The sequence below is a fragment of the Melospiza georgiana genome, chromosome 5, assembly GCF_028018845.1.
Source record: "Melospiza georgiana isolate bMelGeo1 chromosome 5, bMelGeo1.pri, whole genome shotgun sequence".
Classification (NCBI taxonomy): Eukaryota; Metazoa; Chordata; class Aves; order Passeriformes; family Passerellidae; genus Melospiza; species Melospiza georgiana.
Window position 1 is genome coordinate 46,284,617 of NC_080434.1, and position 26,160 is coordinate 46,310,776.

At 36.4% G+C, this 26,160-nt stretch overlaps 1 protein-coding gene across 1 annotated transcript in view; it reads left to right on the top strand.

Annotated features, from left to right (window-relative positions):
- The window catches only part of DLC1 (DLC1 Rho GTPase activating protein), a 196,094-nt gene that overhangs the window by 13,137 nt on the left and 156,797 nt on the right, over positions 1 to 26,160 (top strand). The window contains exon 2 of the mRNA XM_058024395.1: positions 24,036 to 24,185. Coding sequence (XP_057880378.1) covers positions 24,036 to 24,185 — 150 coding nt within the window. The remainder of the gene's footprint in view (positions 1 to 24,035; positions 24,186 to 26,160) is intronic.

A 26,160-nucleotide genomic window follows, 5' to 3' on the forward strand; every position in this document is an offset into this window, starting at 1 on the left:
GTACATATACACTGTTGTCCTTTAGTTTGGGCCAGGAGCATTCTTTTGAGGGGACTTTGCTGAGTGACATGATATAAATCATGAGAGATGAAAGATACCAGATGGTGAGATTAGTGCACGCTCTCTGATTTGATAGCTGCAGGGCAGATTTTATAGTTCTAATGCATTGACTCACAAAGAAAAAATGTATTTTGGAATTATCAATAGTCAGTGAAAATTTTTCAGATATTAGGAAAAAAATGTACCCTGGAGTGTAGCAGATTCATATCTGCAGAATGCAAGTACAAAATAAAAGACACAGTCATAGCATTTTACATTCCCATCACTTAAAATGTGAAAATGTCTAACTCTGTCCTCTACACCAAACAAACTGGTTGCAAGATACACAATTGTTATGATTTTGAGAACAATGACTACAAAAAAAATCTTCTGAAGACAGATTTTTAAAATAGATCAGTACATCACAGTTTCCTTTTAGGTGAATTTGATAAATATTCCTGGCTAGAAGAATATAGATTTCTAGCTATAGAGATTTAGCCTCTAAATAAACTAGGCAGTCTCCTGAGGTTTTTATAGGTTTTGCTTTATCCATCTGAAATACAGCAGATGCAAAGTAAAACTAGTAAAAAATATTTTCCTCCTGTACTTGTGCTTTCTAGTTCTCTCACTAATTCCCAGTAGTCTTGTGGTAATGTATTCATTCTGTTGGCCAGCTGTTCAGCTCTCCATGAATGCATCCTCCTGATGTGCATTTCCCAGCATTTTACAAGTCAATGTCCTTTTCCACTTCAGTACAAAACTTTTTTAAAAGCAAAACTGTGTACAATTGGGAATGTAGACAGGGAATCTAATGTAAACATAAACTCAGTGAGGAGTGAAGAAATATATATTACACAGCATAAGCACTGATTTTAATGTGTGTTTGAAATAGAAGTAGCAAGAAGACTGTCTTTTGTACTAGGGTTTATGTTGTTTGGCTTTTGTTGGGTTTTTTTTAGGTGGGGTTTTTTGTTGTGTTTTTGGTGGGGTTTTTTTGTCTCTGACAAACTTACCTTTATTTCATTCTTATCGCCTATAGTAGAAAGGAACTCTTTGGTTCCTTTCTCTAGGCCCTTGGTAGTAGGACCCAACAGTAAAGCAAATAATATCCCCCACCATTGCCATTGGTATTAACTTTAGCCTTTAGTAAGGACACAGTTATGAGCATCAAAGGTAAAGTTTGTCTCTACAGGGGGAATAGAAAGTGTACAAGCAGACTAAAACAGAATGAACGTATTTCTTCCCTCTTGTAACATGTTCTTCACCAAAAATGGCTTGTGGGATTATTAGAGACCAAGTTTTAAGACAGCTGAAAATAGGGATGCTTTTCTCCCTGGTACTGTCGCTAATGCTTCAAGACAAAAGAGAAATTTAGCGGCTAGAAATCTCTGTACTCTCTGATCAGCCCAAGGCAGTTGAGGGTGGGTTGTGTGAGGCTGTGCTAATCAAAAATACAAAGGAAATGTTTGTGCACAATGTATTTGATGAGTCTTTATTTGTTTACTGTGGGGAAGCCTAACATTTCATTCATTGGTATACAGCTCTTGGATTCAATTTGAAATTTAATTCAGTACAGAAAGGGAAAAACTGTTGTGTGTAGGACTCTGTAATAGTACAGTGTAGTTTTTAGTGGGTATTTTGAATTTGGGCCATTTGTCTAATTTGAATTGCTCCTTCTCATTTGACTTTAACTGGGATTTACAACCAGGCCACAGTTTCAGCAGGCAGAGAAAGTGTGGAGTGTGACTTAACTCAGTAATGCATGAGGAGGCTCTGTGTCAAGAGGAATCTATGGCATCTACTTGATAACATTGTTGTTCATTCTCTGCTTGAGTGATTCCCATTACTCCATGACAAATAGTAAGATTTGTCTTTCCTACCATGACCAAAGCATAATACTTTGCCTTTCTCTGTGAATCCCCATGTTATACGCACACATATTATGTGGCAGTGGTTTTTTGATCATTTTTGGCATTATGTGAAACAGTTGTTGCACATATGCAACAGTTGTGATTTTATCGCTTCACGTGTTCTGTAGGGAACTAAGATAAGTAGTCATTTGTTCTATTTTTTTCTGTTCTGTATAAATTATATCCATCCGGATATTATTTGTGTTTTAAAAGGCAGCATAAGAATTGCAAGAAATATTCTTTTTAGAAGCTTTTTGTTAAAAACAGAGTATGATATTTTTTTAATCTTCACATAAACACCCTGAATTTTTTGATTTGGTGCTTAGGGAATATAAGGAAAATTTAGCAGTCTAGGAGAAGAGTTCCTGATAACAATATCATTACAAGCATGAATAAATAGAACCAGAGAAATTACATATTCTCAGTCAAAAGCAGAGCTGGTATTAGGAACTGACAGTTCCTCGAATTCCAATATTCAATAGCTTTAAGAACATAACATTCAGGCAAAATAATTATTTTATTGTCATACATATTTTAGATAGTCAGTAGAATAATATTAAATATGTAACTTATAAAAGGAATATGTCAGTTGAAATAATACAATGTACATATACTATCACAAAGACAGTAGAAGGATAGTTTGGACATGTTCTGGAGATTTTTTTTCCAAGTTTCAGCCTATTGACTGGTCTTTTGTAGCCAGAAACTCAGGTCCTGAACCTGGGTCAGGGTAATCACAAGCTCAAATTTAGAGGATGGATCTAGACCAGCCCTGAGGAGGACTTAGGAGCACTGGTGGGTAAGAAGCTCAACATGAGCCAGCAATGAGCACTTGCAGGCTAGAAATCAAACTGTGACCTGGGCTGCATCAAAAGAAGTGTGATCAGCAGGTCAAGGGAGGAGATTGTCCCCCTCTACTCCACTCCCATGAGATATCCACCTGGAGTACTACATCCAGTTCTGGACGCAACATAAATACTCCCAAAATAAGAAGGACATGCACCCACTGGAGCATGTCCAGAGGAAGCCAAGAAAATTCTCAGAGGTGTGAAATACCTGCTGTGAAGACAGGCTGAGGGCTGGGACTGTTCAGCCTGGAGAAGAGAAGGCACCGTGGAGACCCTGTAGCACGCTTCCAGTTCTAGAAGGCGATGTGCAGGGAAGATGGAGGCAGATATTTTAGAAGAACATGTAGCGATAGTACAAGAGGAGTGGATTTAAATTTAAAAAGTGTAGGTTTAGATTGGACATTAGAAAGAAATTCTTTAATATAAGGTTGATGAGGTACTGGAAGAGGTTGCCTAGAGAGGCTGTGGACACCTCCTCATCCCTGGAGGTGTTCAAGGCTGGATTGGAAGTGGCTTTGAGCATTCTGTTCTAGTGGAAGATGTCTCTGCCCATGACAAGGGAGTTGGAATTAGATGATCCTTAAGGTCCCTTCCAGCCCAAACCATTCGATGATTCTATGATATGATCTTTTAGGAGTGCTTTGATTACCTCTGCCAGACATTTTAAGAGAGTTGTCTTGCCAGTTGCTGGAGCCTCCCACATTTCCTTTAAGAGAGAGTCAGAAAATATGCCTTCTAGGCAGTGATGGAGATATTTTAGATGGGTTGTATATCTAATGTCAAATAAACCAACTCACCCGGACAGAACATGGCTACTTGCCACAGCAGCACAAAAACTGTGTGTATTGGTGAGGAGGGTATGGAGAAAAAAATTAAAATCTGAAATGGTGCCCAATTATTGTCTACTACCATGCCTTGACCATTCCCATCAACATAAATCATACAGAAGAATCCTCTTCCTTGTCACTTGCTGGATTCATTGGATATGACAATTGGTCTACAATCTGTTTATGAACAGTGAAAGGGTTTTGTGACTATGGCAACAATATACTGATGGAAGGACAGAGAAAAATTTATTAAGAAGGGATGGATCTCCAGTTTCAACAAGTAAAAGTTTCATGGTTATAACAATGTATATTGATAAAAGGACATAGAATAAATTATTGAGACTGATCTTAGCATTTTACTTAAATAAGCTGTCTCATGTAAGCCAGAGGTCCTGCAATTAGGCAGTCTTTGCTAAAGTACACTGCAATGGAATTTACTAACCAGAAAGATAACGCTTGTTCCTTAAAAGAAAAACTCAAAAGATTTGATAATTAGCTCTCAGAGGACTCCACTGGTTATTTTACAGCTGTGGAAAAAAGAGTAGAGACCTATTTATTGACCTAGCTATCTGATAAATGAGAAAGAGATCAGTGTCATGGAATCTTTTTGAACAGGCCACCTCCTGACACTGGGAAAGATGCAGATGAGGTCAAAACCCTCAGCTTCCTGTCTCAGAGAGGAAAAGGAGAAAAAAAAATCTGATAAACATAGAGCTAAACAGAGTTGCTTTGGAAATCTCTAGAGATAAAGGGAGCAGGGGAAAACATGAAAAAAACAAACTTCTCTTGTTAAATGTAGCAAGAAAATACATGTATTCAATAAATACAAAAAAGACCCTTCTGATTTTTATTTTTTTCCAATTCGATTGCACTGTCAGAACTGAGCCTGAAACATAAAAAGCAGTAATGAAACATCCCCAGCAGTCAAAATCATAGTGGACACAGTCAATACCTCAATGACCAGAGCATTAAATATGCTTTCAAATATTACAACTCATGAGTGATCAGAGAAACAGGGTTTAAAACAGAGGGTACTCAGCACTGTTACTTAGGTCAAGGTTTTCTTTAGCCTTGGGAAAATACTTCTCTTGCCTGTCATTTTCACATCTTTAAAATGGAGTTAATAATTTCCCTTTACATGTGTAATGGGAGTTTAGCTGTATTAGAGATGAAAAGAAATGTTGTAATAAGAACTTTGCAATTATTTGAGATACATACCTGAAAGTTCCCCAGGAGCCTTAGCATCTTTTAGAGCTGCAATATAACTCCTGCTTGTTGCACTTCCTTCTATTCTGTATTAAACCTCATGGTTTGTTCCCTTTGAGGACATGTCTCCTGTTTTTACAGTGCCTATGCTTTAAAATCAGATTAAATTTAGCAGTTCCATGTAAAATATCTTACAGGTGAGCCCTTACTTATTTGCATGTGCTTTCTGTCTCTCCGAGGTCTTCATACAGTAACTTAAGGAAACTGCATTTTCCATGGCCTTTTTCTGTCATTCTCTGCCTGAGCAGTTCCTTTCAGCTCTCTATATGCCTTTCTTCTTTTCAGGAATAATATATAAATACTCAGCCTCTTTTGAGGTTGTATCAATATAAAAATTCAACTTAATTGCACATTTAGAGATATTTATTTTCTTAGGCATAAACATCTGCAGAGCAACTGTGCCCTAGACATGTGAAAAATAAAATTGTAGAATGAGAAGACTTCTCCTGTTTGCCCTGGGTAATAAACATAGCAGAAGGATGCAAATCAGATTGGTAACATCCTAATTTTGTTGCTAGCAAAACGTGGGTTATTTCACAGGGCTATTTCATAATCTATTTCTAAAAAATAGATTTTTTTCAATAGTCATCAAGTTGCCTAAGCCTGATAATAAAATCTATTATCTCATATTTTAAATAAAGAAGAGCCAAATGGTATTTTGCTCCTGTTAATAAACTCACTGACTTAGTGAAACAGCAATATTGTCATTTATGTCTCATATTGTCATGAGTCAGAGGAAGCAGGATTGAACTAAAACAGTGATGGAACTGCAGTTCCAATTTTACTGGAAATTCTGTAACAATTATACTTTTTCCTTTCTCCCTTTGCAGAAGGATGTGTTGGATAGTAGTGACATTCATTTCAACATTAGCTTTCTGCACCGGAAGAAATACTTTTAGATTACAAATGTCCTACTCTTCAAATTGAGCAATCACTAGTCCAGCACCACTCACCATCAGATGCTTTGAATGCACTTGAAGTCCACAGTGCTCTCAGTGCAGCTCTTCACTGGCGAGGCCAGCTGGTGGTGGCCTAGAAATTCACTACAGCTGGTCTCAGGGCTGGCTGTGGCCTGTCAGGTCCTTTCTCCAGACATGTATTTCTGCTGTGTGTTTCTGAGACTCTAGTTTCACTCTTCTGGCCTCACTAGTGAATCAGTAGCCAGAGTTTTCACGTGTTTCCTTCTTCCCCTGAGCTGATTTTTTCATGGTGTGTTAAGTCAGTAAAAGTTGGCTTATACCAAGATAAATATCAAGCCAAATAACCTGATATTAAATATATATATATATATATATATATATATATATATATATATAATAGTATAGGGTTGGTAATTCTTTAATTCCTCTGGGATAATGCAGTCATACCTCATGAGATAATGCTTGATTAAATTCAGAGAAAAAAAAATACTGGAGAGTACTTAAACACTCTCAAGCTGGTTATCTCAAGTTCTCTAATAGAAACATTTTGATTGTATGAGGACATATGCTAATCTGTGCCAGCTGTTCTGCAGTTAACTATTCCAAAAGTTTCATTCTCCCTTCTCAAGCATTTTTTTTCTCTGCAGACATATTTCATGCAAAAGCTATGCTGACCTTTAAAGATGTTTTATGGTTTTGTCACAAAATATGGTGACAGTACTTATTTCTTTTAATCTTAAGAAACCTCACATCTAAAATGGTTCTTTAAAAGTGTAGCAAATGTTTAGTTATATCTAGCTTTGTGAAAGGTAAATAACCATAAAAGCTCTGTGGTTATTTTATATAGGGGAATATAAGAGAAATATTAAGATAGTAATGTTAGTGTTCCATCAAATATAAGAGAAGTATTATTTTTAAAGTTAGTAAAGCTTCAGTCAAGAATGTATCCATTTCTTTAATTCCTCACCACATTTACTGGAGATGATGGCTATTTTTTACCTTATGGATATATGTAGAAATAATAGGTATAGAAAAAGTATTGCTCTGCTGACTTAAGCAATTTTCAAAGATCTGACCAGTAGATATTCTTTTCACAAAATGTACAGTGTTACTTTTGCACTTTTAAGTACAGAGTATGAGATATGTGTACATATATTTTTGAAAAAAAAAATCTGTCCAAGAAATACCTTATTACCAATTGTCACTATGTTGCACTGGGAGTCTTCTAATATTAATTTCTCTGAGGTGTATATCATAGTAAGATCAGTCAGTTTTTAACCCAAAAAAGTAAGGTATTGATTCTAAAATTAAGAGGGGCATTTCAGCTTATTATCAACAAAACATTATTTGATGGTAAAGGAAAATAAAAGGCTAAAAAAATATATAACTGCTTCCATTTAGGGCATATTTTTAAACAAATGTGTGTACTCCATTCTGTGGTGGCTTTATACCTTTTGGTGACACATGCTATTGTTACTGCATCCTGTCTTCTTTTCTGCACATGGAAGCAGACAGTGATATACTCTAGGCTGTCTATTACATAGCTTCAAAAGGCTATGAGTCACCTGGAAAAATCCAGCTGAAATAAAAGTGTGCAAACGTCATCTTTGTCTTGCTTTAAAAAAAGCTTAATAATTAAAATGGCATGTGCTTGTGAATGTTAAGATACTGAAAAACAGAATGATCAAACATTTCCATGCAAATATAATTATAAATGCAAAATGTTATCCACACTTTGACATTTAAGGATATGTGAACATAAAATTTTGCTTAAAATATTTAATATCTCAAGTGCATTTTACTTTACTTTACTGCGATCTACCTAAGCTGGAATATGCAGATGGGAAACTCTAATGTATACAGGCTGCTTCCTACTCCATGGTAATTCTTCATTATTCTTTGGTAATTCAGTTTACGAACACTCACTGAATTAGTTCTACAAAAAGCTGTTGTGTGTCTAATCATGATAATATCTCCATTGTCAGTACCTAGATTCCACAAACCTGAATTTAATTCACCAGATCATATTCAGTGACTAGTCTCACTAATTTCAGTAGCACTAATAGGGGGGAAATGGCAAGCAAATTATTTTTCTCTTGACTTGAAGGCTGAACTACTGAAAATGCAATTCAAAAAAAAGGTGAGGATTTGTGAAAATCAGACCAGGTTAACTGCTGGACTTTTAAATCTCACTTCATAGTTAAAGAAAAAAAAATCCTTCTTATCATCTTACACTTTAATATTATAAGATAATTAGGGTATCATACTCTTGACCTAAATAGTTAAGGTCCAGTTCTTAATATTACTGCTAAGCCCAGAATTACAATAGTGTCACCACTTTTACATAGCACCAGTCTCTAAATGCATTAAATTTCTATAGTGCCATAATTTTTATTTAATGGTAACCCCATATAAGCCCATTAAAGATCCGAAACTATAATATTATGAATCCTTGGAAGCTATGTATTTGGGTTTCAAAGACCTAGTAAGGGCCTTCCCATTATGCTCATAAACAGTAGAGAAAATATTTTTACATACTTTACTTCCATCAGTTCTAAGATCTCCTACAATCTGTCCTATCCTTTTGTAGTTACAGGAACTTTCTGCAGTGTTTGTAACATAAGTAATACTGCAGAAGCCTAAATGTTTCATTAAATACCCTGGTCACTGATCATATGCCTTTCTACTGCTTTACTCACTGATTTTCCACTCAGTTTTTAATCAGCTGAGGTTTAAATCAGACACTAATTTCAGAATACATCTTGCATGTTGGACCTGGGAAGAGTTTTTCACCTGTGCCCACAGTGCCCATTTTTATACCCAACCCAGCATTGTCCATCTGTGGACAATGCTGACCAACCTGTCCTTCTCAGTCTCCATGTTTCCCTGAGTCCTGTAAATGCCTTTGAAAACTGGCAGCTCTTCTCAGAACACAATTTTTCTGCTTAAATCTTTCTGCAATTAAATAATGAAATTACTAATAAACCACAAATGACAGTAATACTCTCAATGACACAATACAGACTTTTCCTAGCACATATAACTCAAAGATACAAGGAAGCATAGTAAACATAGAGAAAAGATTTTCCTTCAGCATGTTGAAAACCATGCTCTTGAAATTTTGAGATTTTGATAGTGATCTGCTTCATGAGAAGCATTTATTTTGCAGAAACTCTTTTATATTTCAAACTGAGGAACTGAAAGGGAAGTTCATTGTGCAATCCTCCTTACATTTGGGAACTCTTCCTTCAAAAGAAGAACATTGTTGTGGAATTCACTTGAGGGTAGAAAGGTTGAATTAGAAAGCCACAATTTGTGATTCACTGCCTATTAGTCTTGGAGCTTTTGCAATCAATGTTACTCCTAGCCCAACTGGCCCTTCAGCCGGACCATGTGGATCATTAACGATTTTCTTAGTCAGGTGGGCTCAGTTCAGTAGGAGCAGTTAAAGATTTTTTTCTACTGGCCTGAAGCATGGGTGAATTACACTTTGAGCCATCTGGAATTTCTGAAAATGCTTGAAAAAATATGCATTTTTATTTATTTATTTCTCTTGAGTTGAACTGCTGATATGGCTTTCATACCATCAAGATATGGCAATCACACCATACTGAGTTTTACAAACAGATACAACTAAATCCAGAAGAATAAACTTCCCCTGCAACATATTCAAGCTAACGGTCTTATTGGATACCTACTCAAACCAGAAATGTTCACTATTTTTAAAATATTCCTCGCTCTTTGATGTTCATATCTGAACATTTTAACACTTCATTGATCACAGAAAATGTCAGGCAACTTGTGAAGAATAACAGAAAACCCAAAATTATGTATTTGATATTGTTTTTTATCTTCCTGTCTTGAATGTTACTTTCTATTAGGCCTCACAAAATTGTGTTTATCCCAATAACTGTTTTGGAGAAGAGTTTGGAATTGAATCCAAGTTTGTTGAACATTACTTAAAATATGTGATTTAATCCTGGCCCAGATGCGTTTATCTTTTCTATTCTATCGCCTCTTTGTGATAACTCTTGAACTCAACCCTCCTATTTGACTTGGTGAAGTCACACTCGGAAGTAACATTGACATCTGAATCTATTTTCCCATCTCTTATATGCCTGTATAAGAAGTGTGTGTGTGTGTGTGTGTGATTATCTCCTGCAGTGCTGTGGGCATATTTACAATATAAATATGTTGGGTATTAGTCAAAACTAGAGCTTGTAACCAACCTCACCTCCCATTCAAATTGCTCAGCTCCTAATCACCATCTGCTGCTTCCTTTGTGGACAGACACACCAACACTGATCGACTGAACCCAGTTTGAGCAGCATGGCCTTCCTCCTGAGCTGCAGGCACTTCTGCTGCTCTATTCCTGGGAGACAGCAGCTGTGAAAGGAAGCTGTCAGTCATCAGCTCGCCAAAACAACAGAGAGAAGTGCAGGCATGTAGAGGTGCTGTAAGCTGAGCTGGGAGGCAAGAACTCAGCTCCCAGCTGGGTCCAGAGCAGGGCACAATGCTTTTCCTTTCTCCAGGCTGTCAGAGCTCAGCACTAATGCCATTACCTGCTGCAGCCTGGATAAAAATGTCAGAGACAAGAAGAAAAAGGAAAAGGCTGTGGCCACAGCCAGGTCTCAGCTGGAGTCAAGCCCAGGTAGGGCATCTCTAGTTAACTTCTCCCTGGGGGTAGGGGCTCAGGTTTCAGCTCAGGCTGTCATTTACTGCAGTTACTCCTCATTACTCCCTTGATTGACAGTGTTAACACAGCCTATGCTTTTCAGATAAAGGTTAAGAGCTTAGGTATGATACACAATAATTTGTCACATCAATATTACTTACATGGTTATTTTCCTTTAATATCTTTTCCTCAACTCAATACATCCATGTGAGATATTTTCAGATTTTATAGTAAGAAAATGTGAGTTTTCCTTCTAATACTGGTGCATACAATTTGGAGTCATATGTTTTGGTTACTGGTGATAGAGAAAGTGAAAATCATCAAACAGTCCTAGTATATGTCGCATAATAATTATTACATCTGACCTATGTTGGGAAAGAAAATAATAAGGTGATAACCCCAAGGTCCTGAATTTTCACTTTAGTTGCAATAAATTATGGGTACTTCTAAAAAGACTATACCATTCTATTTGGTTTTGAAGGTATTTTTCTTTTCTTCCGAATAAGATTATTTGTCATATAATGTAGTATAATTCATTTGCTGGAAGGAATGTCTCCAGGGTATGACTGGCAAGTATACCCTGTGTGTGAAGGCCATAAGCAAAAGCAGCAATACCTATCCAACAGCAGTATAAACACTAAGTGGAATACACTAAAGAGGTAAATCACTGAGCAAAATGCTTAGCTGCATTCAGTTACAATACTTTCTACCCAACCTGATTTCACCAGTAATTTCTGTAGATAATAATTATATTCCATCCAGCAATGAAAAAATTCAAGACAACCCTAGTATCTGGTTGGAAGGGTCCTCAGGAGGAGTCTACTGAAGCAGGAATAGATCTGAGATCAGACCAGGTTTCTCTGAACTTTATCCAGTTGGATCTTGAAAGCCTCCATGGATGCAGCCTGTAGAACTTCTCTCCAAAAAAAGTTTGGCTATCCCGAGTAATTCCTGGCGATCAATCATTCATCTCACCTGCTTGTTGCTACATGCATGTCTCAGTCAGCTGCCAGCAGTTTTGACCTCACTAATGCTGTGAGGTGAAATGGCTTCAACTGACATTTATTTGCTGTCACAAGAGAAGAATGCCCTGAGAATAGTGTGCTTTTCTCTTCCTAGAGATGTGCTTTTTACATCAGCTTCACCTGCAGTGAAGGCAGAGGGTTTTGTAATTTGCTCTTCAGGAGGAGAGTCCAAGAGGGACTAAAGAATTGATGTGAGAATAGCCAGAGATGGAAGAATGCCCCTGCACTTGCATTGTGGAGGGAAAGGAATGCACCTGAATATGGGAATGGAGGGAACACAATATCATTTCCAAAGAGAATAATTTTTTTAGGTTCTGCATTTCCATGCAGAACAAAAATTGATAAAAATAGGAATTAATAAGTTCAAACTAGAGAAAGATTTGTGATTCCATGTTAGAATTAAGCTTTTAGTACTAAGGAAGGTAACCCTGGAATAAGACCTTTTTTCTTGCAGCAGTTTTGGTGGTTTGTAAGTAGAGCTGGAGAGCTATACATCAATTATGATAGCCTTGTCATTGAGAGAAAAATGACATGACAATTCAAGATCACTTCCAGTTGTATATTTTATGATTCTGTGACTTTCTGTTGTTAGCTCATGAACAGGGTATGTGTAATGTGTTATATTTATTATTGTGTAATATTTCAAGCCGTTAGTGTTGATGATTTCAGATTAAAATAGTCACTAGTCTTGAGAAGCTGAATTTACTGCTGAAAAAAACAGTGAATGTTAAAAATTATAGTACAAAATGTATTCATTTAAAGATCTATGGAAAAAATTGCTGAAGTAGCAATTATGTGGTGCAACTTTGGGCCTCCTGAGGATTTAGGATAGAAATGAAAAAGGAAAATGAGTACTTAAAGTGAATGACAGAAACATATAAGCCTCACACTTTTAGGGGAGAACGAATTCAAGGATTCAAAAAGGTGGTGGCAGAAGAATGAGGCTCTCAGACTAGCTTTGTCTTTTGGTTCTGCGTTACATGGGTTCTCTCCTTTGATGTGAATGGAGAGTGAACCCTAAAGGCTCCTCAAGGCTGTAGTATATACAGGCCAGTGTGTCTGTCTGAGCAAGCTCTCAATGCTGGGCACTGTGCACAGATCGGTCTCCTTAAGTAACATTTAATAGCTAGAATAATTCCAGTGTGCATAAACATCTTTCAAAGGCATACATGAAATAGCTGAATATATTATGAAGAAAAGGGGAATTCCTTGTCTGAACCACAGACTTCTCCAAAATTCCAGTCAACCACTTACCACATGGTCAGACACTTAGCTTTGATGAATTTCAGACAACAATATACGGAAGACAGATGCTATTAAGGGGTCTCTGAGGTAAACAAGGGAATTTTGGTATTTTTTAACTAAATTTGGGCCATTATCTGCTCTTCAGAATCATCTCTGCAGACATGATGCAGTAATTGTTGCAGAATTTTAAAAAAGCTTGCGTGACCACAACATCTTGTTTATTTATTTCAGGAAAGATCTTAATTGTAAGATATGGTGTGTGACTTACAAAGGGTGATTCAGCTTCCTTTGATTCTGTATTTTTCTCAAAACCTCTAATTACCATTCATTACTGTTTGCTAAGAATTCAAAGTGTGAGAGCAAACGTGCTTTTCAATGATTTTTTTTTTTTTTTTGAGCTATCTAGATTCTTTCTAAATGTGGCTGAAAAGCAATAACAATTTCCTTGATCAACATTTTCACTCCCAACATGTTTGATCCCAATCCCAGTTTTGGGGGGCTTTGTTTGTGACTAACCTTTCATGTAGTTAAATTAAGTCTGATATGAACATCTAATTTTTTAATCCTTTTGTTGAAACCCTTTTATTGAGGCAAGTTCTGAGCATTCAAGTTTATTGGGCATTAACCCAAAACTGGACGTCTTATTCACAACGTAAAATGTTATCCCCATTCAAGATCAAGAGTTTTGCTACCACTTCCTCAGTAGCCAATTACAGCTCTCATAAATATCAATGTGCAGTGAATTGTGATACAAAAGTAACCTTAGTTTAAATCTCACTGTGCAGAAGTAATTTAGTAAGAAGGTAATTGTCACTGAGACAATCCAATTTTCACATGGGAAAACCCGAGCTCTTTCCCAAGAAAACAAAGCACTGAAACTTCTTCCTCTGAATATACAAGATTAGCAAGGGTTTTTCTCATGCTATCATGTTCTCCTACAAACTTCTGACATAAAAAAGTATTTCTGGAATTTCTTCAGCTTCATAGGCAGGCAAAGCTAAAGAATAAATGGGTGAATTAAGAGACAGAGAACAGCAATTTGCTGCTGCTTTTTGACAATACACCCCTCTTTCAGACCCTCAGCAGGTCACCAATGTATACACTCCCCAAGTTCTTTGTTTTGGTATACTGAAGAAAAATATTTGAGAAGATGTCAAGACCCAAAATATCTGTAAAATCAGCTTAACCGCACCAGCAAAAAACAAGGTTACAATTAAGTGATCACTTTGCACTTCACCATTTAATTACAAGCTTTTTTCAAGAAAAAATAAAATTCAATACAGCTTTTTGTCCTGCCTTTTTTAGTCTTCCTTGTCCAGTACTGACATTTTGGGGTTGCGCAGAAGACCCTGATAGGCACTACACCTTTCCCAGGGACTGTGTTCAGCTGTACCCCCAGTCGCTTTCTGGAACTTTCTGGAAACCAGTACTGACACAAGGAAAGCTGAGTGATAGATTGGGCAAATAGATGAGAGAACAGGAGTTTTTTAGAACCAGGAATTTGGGGAAAATTAAAGTAACCATGTAAACATGACTTGTATCAGATAATGATTTAGATATCTATTTTTTTAAAACTGAGTTTGGAGTACAGCTAGCAACAGAACAAAGTTGCTAAGGACTTTTTTTCTGATCACCTCTCATTTTTGAAATATTAAATTGTTATTAATATCATGTAAGGGGAAAGTGTATTTTTAGTCTTTGTCTACTATAAGATTTTATAGAGGATTTACTATACAATAGCAAACATCCAACTAGAGTTTGTCTGGCAATAAGAGAGGGGATTGATTTTCAATGCCTCATAGCAATAATTTACAGCTCTGTAATCTCATACACCCAGGGTGCTTATAACCTAAGAGTATGAAACTCTGAATATTCTGATAAAATTGCAGAATAATATCTTGCTTATGTGAATGTTGCCTTTGCCTGATATTTGGTATCTCAGAGAATCAGCTGAGCAGCCTGAAGTTGCTTAGGGGATACAAGAGACCTCACTCACTCCTCTGTGTTTGGGATTCATTTTTCCTGTTGTTTTCTCATCCCTCTTAGTTCTAGCGACACATGTATTTTATGGATAAAGGATGTATTTTTCTCAGATTCTTGTCTTTCCCCTCAATATATGCTTACTCAGGTGTTTGTGTCACCATCCCTGGAGATATATAAAGGATGTGTAGATGTGGCACTTAGGGACATGGTTTAGTGGTGGACTTGAAGGGGTTGGGTTGATAGCTGGACTTAATGATCTTATTAGTCTTTTCCAACCAAAATGATTCTCTGATTCTAACTAAACCAATTGTGTCATTCAAGTCATATGCAAGGGTAAGTAGCATTCTGAGAATCTGTTACGGTGGTTTGGTGGCAGAAAATATTCTGCCTCTGAAATAAACAGTGATATTTTGAAGTTCACTAAACAAATTCAGTTATTAGAGAAAAGTTTAAATTCTCAGCTACTCTGTTATGAAATGTCTGCACAAGGAAAACACAACTGTGCTATAACTTCTGCAAGTTTGCAACAACCTTTATCATAAATTGCTACATTTGCCACAGTTAGAAATTCTTTAAACAATTCTCCTAAGTCTCCTGCATGAATTTATAAAAATTTTCAGTTAGTGCATTGTTTTTGGATTAAATTAACCAGATGTAGCACCAAAATATATAGAAAGATTTCCAAACAGCTCTGCGTGGAAACAACTGTCTCTCTACGCAGGAGTGCGGGAAAGTTTTGCAGCACAACAAAGAACTAAACAAAACAACCACCCCAAATTATGTCTTACATTTTTTCCACCTTGACAATAGGATCATAATCTCATATTGCCACATATAGAACACCCCCCCATTTCATCACATAGACTCACCTTTTTAGGCTCCATTTTTAATTTAACTCTTAATTTAATACATTTAGGCATTTTAACTATCTAAGACAATAATTTCTGCTTCTTATCTGGAAGAAGAGAGAGTGCTGAGTGTTATGGGTTCTGATTTTATGTCATGCTTTGATACTTTTCCCACTGAACAAAGTAGGTCCATTCTGCAGTAGAGCAGATTAACTGGTGGCAAATTTAAAGTAGGTCTTATGCACCTGGTTTGATACTTTTTCTTCCTTGATCTTGTATGTCCTTTCAGACACAAGATTGCTTCAGCTCCATGAGATTCAATATGGCTGGTATATACCTGTCTATATCTTCTAGATTTCCATACAAGAACTTGTCCCCTCCTTATTATTTTTTACCACCAACTGTGCAGTTCCATTTTTTTTTTTTTTTTTTTTTTTTGCATCTTTACAGAGTTGTTCATAATCTAGTCATGCTTCAGGGTACAGGGAGGAAAAGATACCTTGTTGAATGCACCATATCTCAGCTTTCCTTGATTCCTTCTTTCTTCTCATGGCCTCCTCCCGATATGAGATGTATTGGAAAATGTTTGTGTCTGGCACAGAAACCTAGTGAATCTCTCATGTAAAATGCTAACCTGAGCAAGATTACTAAAACCAGAAGGATAAATGCAGACTTTTCTGTTTCTACTTAGATAGCTAATTAACTTACATAAGCACTGGCCTGATTTCAATATTTTGCAGGCTGTGACAAAATCTTCCTGCCTTTTGTCATTCAAGGTATAAAAATTCTCATTCAGCTCCTAATAACGAGCCAGCCGATCTCTCTGGTTAAGTAACCAGCTAAACCCATTCCTCTAGTATGAAGAATCTTTTATGAAATTTTTATAGGACAAAGAAAAGTGAATAAAGGAAATTTTCTGTAATGTGTTAACTGGACTTGAAACACTCAGTGGTGAATCTTCCCCTTCGCCTCACCCCCACACACTCCCACACATGAATAACATTGGACCCTATTGTTAAGGTATGAGTATTTTTAATAATCAGATTGTTAAGGTATGGTTAGCAGGGTATTGTGTTATGTATTTTAATAGGCTGTTTTTTCATTTATTGATGTCACAATCATATGAATGAAAAGATATCTTATCTAAAAAGACAGAGTTGACAGTGCAACCTGTATTCTCAAAACTCTTCATTTACTAGGGTAGCATGAAAACCATTTAGGACAAGAACTACTATTTCTCACCTATTTCGAATGTGCAGAGATTTGTTTTAATTCTCATGTCTGTATTAGGCCTGATTCAAAGTCATTGCAATTGTGGAAAGAGTTGGAATTGTTTTAAGAGGCTGCTCAATACTAGTCTTACGCTGTCTGCAGGTATTTCAGGGTAGAGTATCAGTAATAGAGTTTACATAGATACCAAGCCTTTCCTAGATTCTACGTTTTCACTGGTAAACTGGAGGACAAACTAGGCTTTGTATTTGTTCTTCTTCCTCTGCTCCTTTTGTGCTGTGTTCAGTGCAGTGCAAAACAGAAACTATTTGGTTTGCTGTCCATTTGAAAACAATTCCTCACTTTCATGTTTGAAATGCACTAAATTATAAAGACACATAAACTGTAACTACCATTCACTTATTGTTGTATGTGTAACACATGCCAACAAACATGTATCAAAGCTAAGTTTCATGTCACTGATGCTGATTTAATTGCTGATGAATAGAATAATCTCTATTTTTCCTTGTTTCAGTCTTTGATTTATAGTATAATAGAAAAGAAACAAGATCACTGAAGTATTTTCTTGCTGATTTTTTTGCAAAATTTCTAGATCTGAGGTACTTTTTCAATAATAAAAAAATGTACCGTACCATCAGTTATCTATCACTCACATTCACATCACATTTCTATTTAATTACAGTATTTCTCCAGTCGAATAATTAGTGTTCAGATTACTTTTAAAATATTCTCCACAAAGGAGTCTTTCCACTCACAGCAAACAGAAATAGGGTTCAATAAAGGTAAAGATATGATTTTTTGCTTAGTTTGTAAGTCATAATCATTAAATTATAGTCATAAAAGGTGATTTTAGAATAATTACAATGCTAATTTAGAAAATATCAAGACGAACAAAACTCAAAAGTAACTGATTTTGTTTATGCTGGAAAGAGCATGATTAATTACATTATGTTTACTGATACTTCTTTCCACTCAGTGAACAAAAATTACATTCATATTGTGCTCTGTGTCTCTATGGAGTTTGATTTTGGCAAATTTTTGTAGTCATAATCCTGGTATAATGCTAAGTCAGGGTTGCCTGCTGGGAGCTGGATGTCATCAGACTGGCTACTGTAATCAAGTGTAACTCCAAAGACAGCAGGATTTCATACATCATTTATACTTTATGAAATTATAGTGAAAGTATAAGATAATTATCTTCTACATTGGACAAGATTTACCATTTTGAGCTGGTTAATTTTGCATTTGTTTTTGCTTCTCCTAGTTCCTGGAACTAGTGCCACCACTTATTTACATTAATATTACAGGGAAATTGGTATAATTCCAGTGCAGGAGTGGCAGTCTGAGAAGTGCATGTTTCCCATTAATAGCAACCCGTGCTAATAGAGCATTAGCTGGAAAGTGATCCTGATGGGCTTAGTTTAACACAGAGCTGCTCTGTTTCAAGGACAGCCGCTTCAGGAGTGACTGCTGCGCCATCCCTGCTGAGTTAACACAGCTGTGCAACAATGATTCCTCAGGTTGTTTTGCACCAAGGTTTGTGAGTGATTTTCCATTTCATCAATAGCAAGTTGCTAAATTTCATTATTAAAACAACATCTCTGCTAGACAGTTTACTCAGCTGACATGAAACATGGAAAACTAAGATGCTGAAAACCCCCTAAAATTAGTAAATAGTCTATGGGTTGAGTATGTGTCTAGCAAAAAAAACAGCTGTAGGAAGGAAATTACTACAAAGAAAAGCTTTTGTTTGGACTAAATTGGCTTTGTATGTGAAAGATGTCAAGTTTTTGCAATGCAAATCAGGTTAAGCTCCGGAGACGGTATCTGTGAAGCACACAGGAGTTTGAAAGACCTTAGAAAAAGACAAACTGAGATGCTGCACTTCACTTCTAGTGCTGAAATTTCCTTGTTCCTATAACATACCAGTTGAGTATATTTGGATTTTTTGATCTCTGTCATTTTTCAACACATTTTATTTTTTTTCCAAGAGTGCAGCACTACCCCTGCAAGCACTCTGCTCTACAGGAGACATATTTTTTGCCTAGAAGTAGAGAAGGCATTGGTTTTGTTGAGACAACATATTATTCAGAGATTGGTTTTCTAATGTGGTTGTGTTTTTTACTTTTTTCTGAGGATACAGCAGTGAAAATAAAAATTAGGACCTCACATAGAAATCAAGTTCCTCTGAAGACTTCACTTTTACAAACACTTTTTTGTGTGTTTAGCAGAAGTGAAAAAGCACATGTATACTAGTGCTGTTGAACACTTTATATTTGGAAAAACTGATCAGTGATCTAAAGTTCCTGTAAGGAAAATGAGAATATAAGCTTTTAAAGAAGAAAAGCTATTCTCTCAATAGCAAGTGTGAATGTGTAGATGAAGAGCTGCAGGAATATGTGAGCATGTCTCCTCACCTGTGGTGTGTACACAGGTGCAGGCCTATGCTGTTAGTTCCATTTTCAGCCTGTTCTATCTATTAGTTCAAATATTATTTATAATAGTAATCTTACTGTGATTTTTCTGGTGTCTAGGCTTGTATCTCATGTTAAAAAGGAACAGAATGCTTTACTGTGGGTTTTAATGTTCTCTGCCTGCAATCCCTCTGTAATGAATAGGACTCTAATCACAGAATCATAGAGTGGCTTGTGTTGGAAGGGATCTTTAAGATCCTCTAGTTCCAAACCCCCTGTCATGAGCAGATATATGATACAGTACAGCATAAAATTTAGAGAAAGATAAAATTCTTCGGTATTGTTCAACGTTTGTGAACTCCACAGTTCACAATGTAGAAGGATGAAAATTACAACTTATTTGCATATCTGCTAGTAAAAATCAGACTAAATTCAAAACTGCTAATTTTGCATTCTTCAATTCTTTCTTCCCACGAAAACCTTTATATTAAATTAATGATATATCATAAAATTCTCTTTTTTCAAAAAGAATTTTTCTAGCAAGAAAAGACAAGAATGAGTAATTTAATGCCATCTGAAATATATAGCATTAATATGACATTTTAACTCAGTCCAGCTGGCTGCAGATCAAGAATACCAGGCAAAACTCAGCCACCTCTTTCCATAAAAGATCTCTTTCTTTTGTGGGTACTCCAGATCGCCTTGTCAATTGTGTGAAAATATTTCCTCTAAAATCCAAGTTTTCCTTTTCAAAGCAATTATGAACATCTTGACACAAAAGTGTCAGGAAGGAGGTGGTGCCCTCATGGCCCTAGAAGGGGAATGTTTAGAGTGGGATATTCTCTCCCCTCCTTAACCACAGAGGACTGCGCTGACACGGGGAGGGTCTGCCCAGTCTGGAAATCAGCAGATGCTTTCAAAGGGAGAACCTCCAGGGAAGGAGGGAGTGACTCAATCCCCCTGAAGGTGATAGGAGAGAACACAAACTTAGTTTTTGAGTACCAATTTTTTTCTGTACAAAATTTTTGCTATGAAAATTAAAATAGGTTTTGCACCTATTTTAACAGTCTACACCCTTTTCAAAAGGTATCCTTTGCTTCAGCTCTAGTCAACCAAAAGAGGTATGTGGGAAAAGGGACTGCAGTGGGGACTGTGTGTGTGTGATGTAAAACAGTGGCCAGAGGGGAAAGGCAACACACTTGGAGAAATACAGGGTTTAAGACAGCAAGGAAGTGAAATACATCCAACTCCATTTTCCCATGCCTGGATAAAACAGAATGGGTATTTTAAATACAAATTTAGGGTCATACCCTTTAATTGGTTTCTTCTGTTTGAGTTGGTTAAAGTAATTGTAATGTATTGCTAGTATGGGTATGAAATTATTGAAACTATAAATAAAAAGGAGGGGGTAACTTCTTTCCAGAAATACTCTGATTAATGCTGGCTTCATACAGGGGTTTTTATTCATCAAGTGTTCAAAATAACAATTATAACATGTGTAGAGAATAGTATATTCAGAAATTCCCAGGTCTTCTCACACGTTGCAACTTGGTAGTGAAAGGACATGCAAGCACTTGAAGACATAGGAGTACATAGTGGGAAACTGTAGTGTTATTCTTGTCAATAATGATATGAGATCCAAATTCACAAAAGCTAAAAAAACTGGCTAAATCTCATTTGCAGGCATGTTCTCAAAAATATTTTCATTCTATCAACATTGTTTACTGATGATAGCAACAGGACTTGTAGACTGTTTTCTTTCTTGTAAAAATATTTGGGGTTTATAATTCAGGCAATAATTCAAATAATTCAAGCATCCTTAATTCTAGGAAGAGTTACAATGTTTTCTGTTCTAAACATATGGATATATTCAAATTTAATTAGCTTCTTTATCACACCAGTGAGGATACAGATTAAAAGAAATATTGTTTTTTCCAGTTCATGACCTAAACGATTTCCTTCTTGTGTGGAGGCATGTTAAAAATAAAATCTCCAGACAAATAACATATTGAGTTTGACCTACTGTTTATATTTTTCCTGCATGCCTGAATTGCCCTATGCAAATGTCTTAAGGCAGAAATTAAGGTTGTAAGGGCTTTCTTTGATCAGACATCTTCTAATGGCCAAGTTTTGAGTTCATAATGGTTAAGGTAGGATTTCTGTATAATTCTATAAATGTAATTTATATTTTTTGCATTCTAATTTGGAAGGTACATAGCTACCAGTGGGAAATAATGTGAAAAAACTGGAAGCAAAGGAAATACTGTGTTGTCAAAAGAAAACAAATTAATTGCTAATACCTTGCTGACAATTGATCGTATCATACATCAGTAATAAAATCCCAGAATATGCACAAAAGGGAGATACAAAAAAGATAGGAAGGTTATAAAGCTCTTGGAAATTCATTGGAGACTACTAAGGCTAAAACTGTCTAAACATAAATTAATCTTATAATAATATTTGTTCTATGTGTTGTGATGAATTTCTAACTCAGAATTAGCCTTTTTTATTTCATGAGTTAATTGTTTTGTGTGATGCTTAGATTTGCATATGAACAAATTGATAGTGCCCCAGCAAAGAGGTGTTTAGTAAGTTGTAAAACAGAAAATATAGTAAAAATGTTAAATTTCTTATGTTGATGTGAACATCAGCCAGAACCACGAAGTTAGGACTTCTAAACAGAATAGCTAAATTCCACAATGATAATATTATTGTTTTCTGAAAGCAGTGTTTCCCTGCAAGGCCAGCACGTTATGTCAAGCCTGGGTATCAGGCTTTGAGCAATATTTTGCCACCGCTTCATTTCAGCAGATTCTTCTCCAGCACTCTCAATTTGCTGCAGGCAAAGGAGTTTATACAATTTTGGTATGATGAATCAAACAATTTGCTAGGGGAAAATGCCAGACTTTTTTTTTTCTTTGAGTGAAATACCTCATATCTCACTATCCTGAGAAAAAAGCAAAACCAAAACCAACCACAAAACCAACAAACTTAAAACCCCCACCCAGCCACCACCACTTCCTTTGTTGTGGCGTGGCAGTGAATTTCTGTTTTTTAAGTCCAGGGTCAGTATGAGGTTGATTAGCCTTTACAGTGGTGTATTTCTAAGCAAAACCAATAGAAATAAAGACACAGTGAGGGGACTGTGCAGGAGGCTAGTTTAGTAACAGCACTGGGATCCTCTGGATGCGTGAACTGCCGACAGTCATGCTCACCATGGAGAACATGGCCCCTGTCACAAAGGAGATCATGTCTACTCCGTTAGCAGACACTCAGCTGCTCCACTGGGCTTTCTGTACGCATGCAGATTAGATGAAATAACTGTTCTGACATTTGTAGACCTCAGGTATCAATTTAACATCAGCTGAAATGAAGAACCATGCAGTAGGAACGAATCATTTGGGACATTGCATTTTCAGTTTGGAAGAAAGTGAAACTTAGCCCATTTTGGTGATTTCTGAGGTATTTTGACGTGATATTCTCTCACCATCACTCTAAACTCAGTTCAAATTTATCAGGGGATCCTGTAAACTCAGCAGCTTTTTTAGAAACCCTTTGCATTGTACATTGTTTATAATTCTGCTATCAACTGACAGATTTGTATTTCTACTTCTCTAACATTGGGTTAAGTAACCATCACATCTATCTCCACCTAAAGACCGTGTCGACTGTGGTTTATATGACTATTTTCTATATACATATCCTTTAATTCTAGCAGGAGTCATCTAATTCATTTTTTGCAATGCCTTTGAAGCAGTCTATGAAAATCCTGCTAATGGAATTCTGCAAAGAGAAGTCTCTGTATAGCCTGAAAAAGAGTTTAGTGACTATAAAATAAAAGGCTAATTTGGACACATATTGCCTACTTCTTGGGCACAGTTGTACAATTGTAACATCTTTGCATCCATTTCTTGAGCAGGATTTAAAAATATTATCTCAAGTTAATGAAACTTCGTATTTTCTAAATTCAAATTATGAAAATCCATACAGGAACTAGTAAGGGTTTTAACATTCCTGAATTCTGAGGCAGGCTAGTTATTTAACTTTTGTGTTAAGTCTTTATATGAAAGGGAAAGGGAGGAACTCCTCCAGAGCATTATTTTGTCCGTCTAGTTGGAGATCTTGCTTTGAGTTGCACTTTTGAGGATATGCTCTGCCTCTTTTTCTACAGAGTATAGGGAAATTAACTACATAAACTAGGTGTTTATGTCATCCAGTTCTCTTTCGAGTCAGAGGATGTCTGATGCTGTGTTCACTATTACCCTGATGTGCCTCGTGTGTATCAAGAATTTCCAACCAAGACAGAAATCTCTGCAACAAATCAAAAGAACATAGTTACACCAGTGAGTTCCACACAGAAAAGAAGTTGGGGTTATCCTCAGCTGGAAAATGGCCTCTTGGAACTTGTCCCCTGTTTCCATCACAGATGAATCATCATTTGTGCTTGTACAATCAAGTTAATTAATTTGGGGTAAATATTTTAAGAAGTGTTTAGAATCCATAGCTGTTTTGAAAGTATGTGTATCCAGGTAATGATGCATTTATTCCAAAAAATTGTGTTGTTAAAAAATTTAATTGCTATAATGTATGTATATTAAAAATTAACATAAAATATTTTTTCAGAAGTACATTCCATCAATACTCAGTAAGATGGTTTTAAAAAGCATTATTAAAAAAAAAAATATTTCTGTTCATTATTTAGTGTGCTTTCCTGGTAAATAAAGAAACAGAGCTTTCATAATTTAAGGCTGTTCTTTCCAACTAGTAACATTTCACATTTAACAGTTGTATTTTCTGTTCCACAGGAAATAACAGAAGATCGGGATCGTTCACGACTGGATTCAATGGTGCTGTTAATTATGAAACTGGACCAGCTTGACCAGGATATTGAAAATGCTCTCAGTGCAGGCTCTTCCCCATCCAGCACCCCGACATACAAACGGAGGCATATACCTGTAATCAAGATTTTTTATAATTATTCTAAAATAGAATCTCTTTTTGCTTCACCTTTTTCTTTCAGTCCACATTTTTCAGCTCCTTAGTTTAGAACTAAAGCTCTTTTTGTGAAAAATTTGACTTGTTTTTTTTTTTTTTTGTGTGTGTATGTACATGTTTTGAAGGCAATAGGCAATAATATTGCCATCCATTATTTCCTTTTGGCATCCTCTCATAAATTAGAGCTTCAGAACTCCCAGATAAAACAAAAGGGGATCAACAAGAGTCAGAAAATGTCTGGCTCTCTAATTATCACCTACTGTAAATGGAGAGTCAGCACAGGCTCAGGGTCACATCAGTCTTGGAACATGAGTATTTCTGTTGGGGAAGGAAAAAAGCCCTTAGTCATTCAAAGTAATATTCTGGGCAGAACTTGAATTATTTACTGTAGGGGATTTTTTATTCACTTTAAAGGACCATTCTTTGTTGAGAATAATTCAAGAGGGGATGGGACAGCTCACAAACATGACTGATGCACTCTCTTTTTTTCTGTAAAATGTTTACACATGTAACTCTGAAGAACATGAAATGGCTGATCCAAGGTACTCTTGTGCAGGCTTCTTGTTAATTTCACCCACATGTGCTGCAGCTGTTTTTCAGTTCAAGAAACCTGAGAAACACTGCCCCAAGATCTCTAGACTAGCATTTGTATCATTTTTTTGGTTAGTGATATTTTCTTTTAAATAGCAAGTTTTACCTTGGACAGCAAGGCTTCATTATTGCTAAGTAAGTGGTCTGTAGGTGAGAAAACCCAGTATATCACCGGGTTTGATCAGCTGAAAATTATATAATGTGTCATTTTTAGAAGAAATAACATAATTTCACTTTCCAAGGTTAAACATTTTCCCACTGAATATCAATGTTCTCACAGTATCTCCTTAAACACACTGATGACACAGGAAACCTGAAATACAGTGTTGGCATCTGTTCTCTATATCTCACCAATCCATGCCAGCACTTTAACTAATTTCTTACAGCAATCAAGGGAGCAGAGGCAATGTGTATGAGTAACCCTGCCTGATAATCAGAAGGTGGTGCCTGTTCCCATGCTGCAAAACAACTCTGCAGAAGGACAGCTTGCATCATACATGGAATATATGCTATCTATGGACAGTGATTTCCTAGGAATTTTTGAACCTTTGATTGTTGTGAACCAGAAGATCAAAAGATCTGTTTTTCAAGATATATTGGTATTGAGCTCAGGCTCATATTTATTTTATAGTAAGAAATCATTTGAATATGATGTAAAAACCTGGGTGATGCAGCAGAGATCATGGTTGTGCACTGTGGCAGCATAGCTCTGCTAACTAGTAACTTTTGAGAGCAGCTGTAGCCAAACTGACTGCTCCAGTGGCTGCTCCATGGCTCTGCTGGATTTCCCATTGCTTCACATTGCATGACTCACTGGCAGGAAATATCTGACTCAAATACATGGTCCTACCAAGAGTCCAGCTTTGTCCCTAATTTCTAATACTTTTCGGAACACCATACACTCGTGTACATGGCATATAGGCATCTGTCTAAATGGCAGCTTTGGCTTGGCAGACCAGAGACTTAACTGGAACTAACAAATCAAAGGATGCTGTATCTTTTCAGATGAGGAGCAGAACCCCTGAGATGACTCTGCCCCATATTTCACCTATTCTACGAACCTGGCATAAGGAAACTGAGGCTTTGTCTGCAAGGAGTTTTCTGGGATTAAGAGTTCAGGAGATTTTTTGCATCCTGTGTAGCAGTATTCATACAGGCTGCACCCCATCTAATAATCCTGACAGTATATGGCTGGTTCTACACGAAGCCAGTGCCACAATTTATCTGCAAACAGTATAATCTCTTGCCCTCACCCTATGCAGTAAATCAAGCATGTGCTAAATTTTTACTTCCTCAACAATAAAATATACTGTATATCTTCTTTTTATTCTCAGAAAGAGGAAT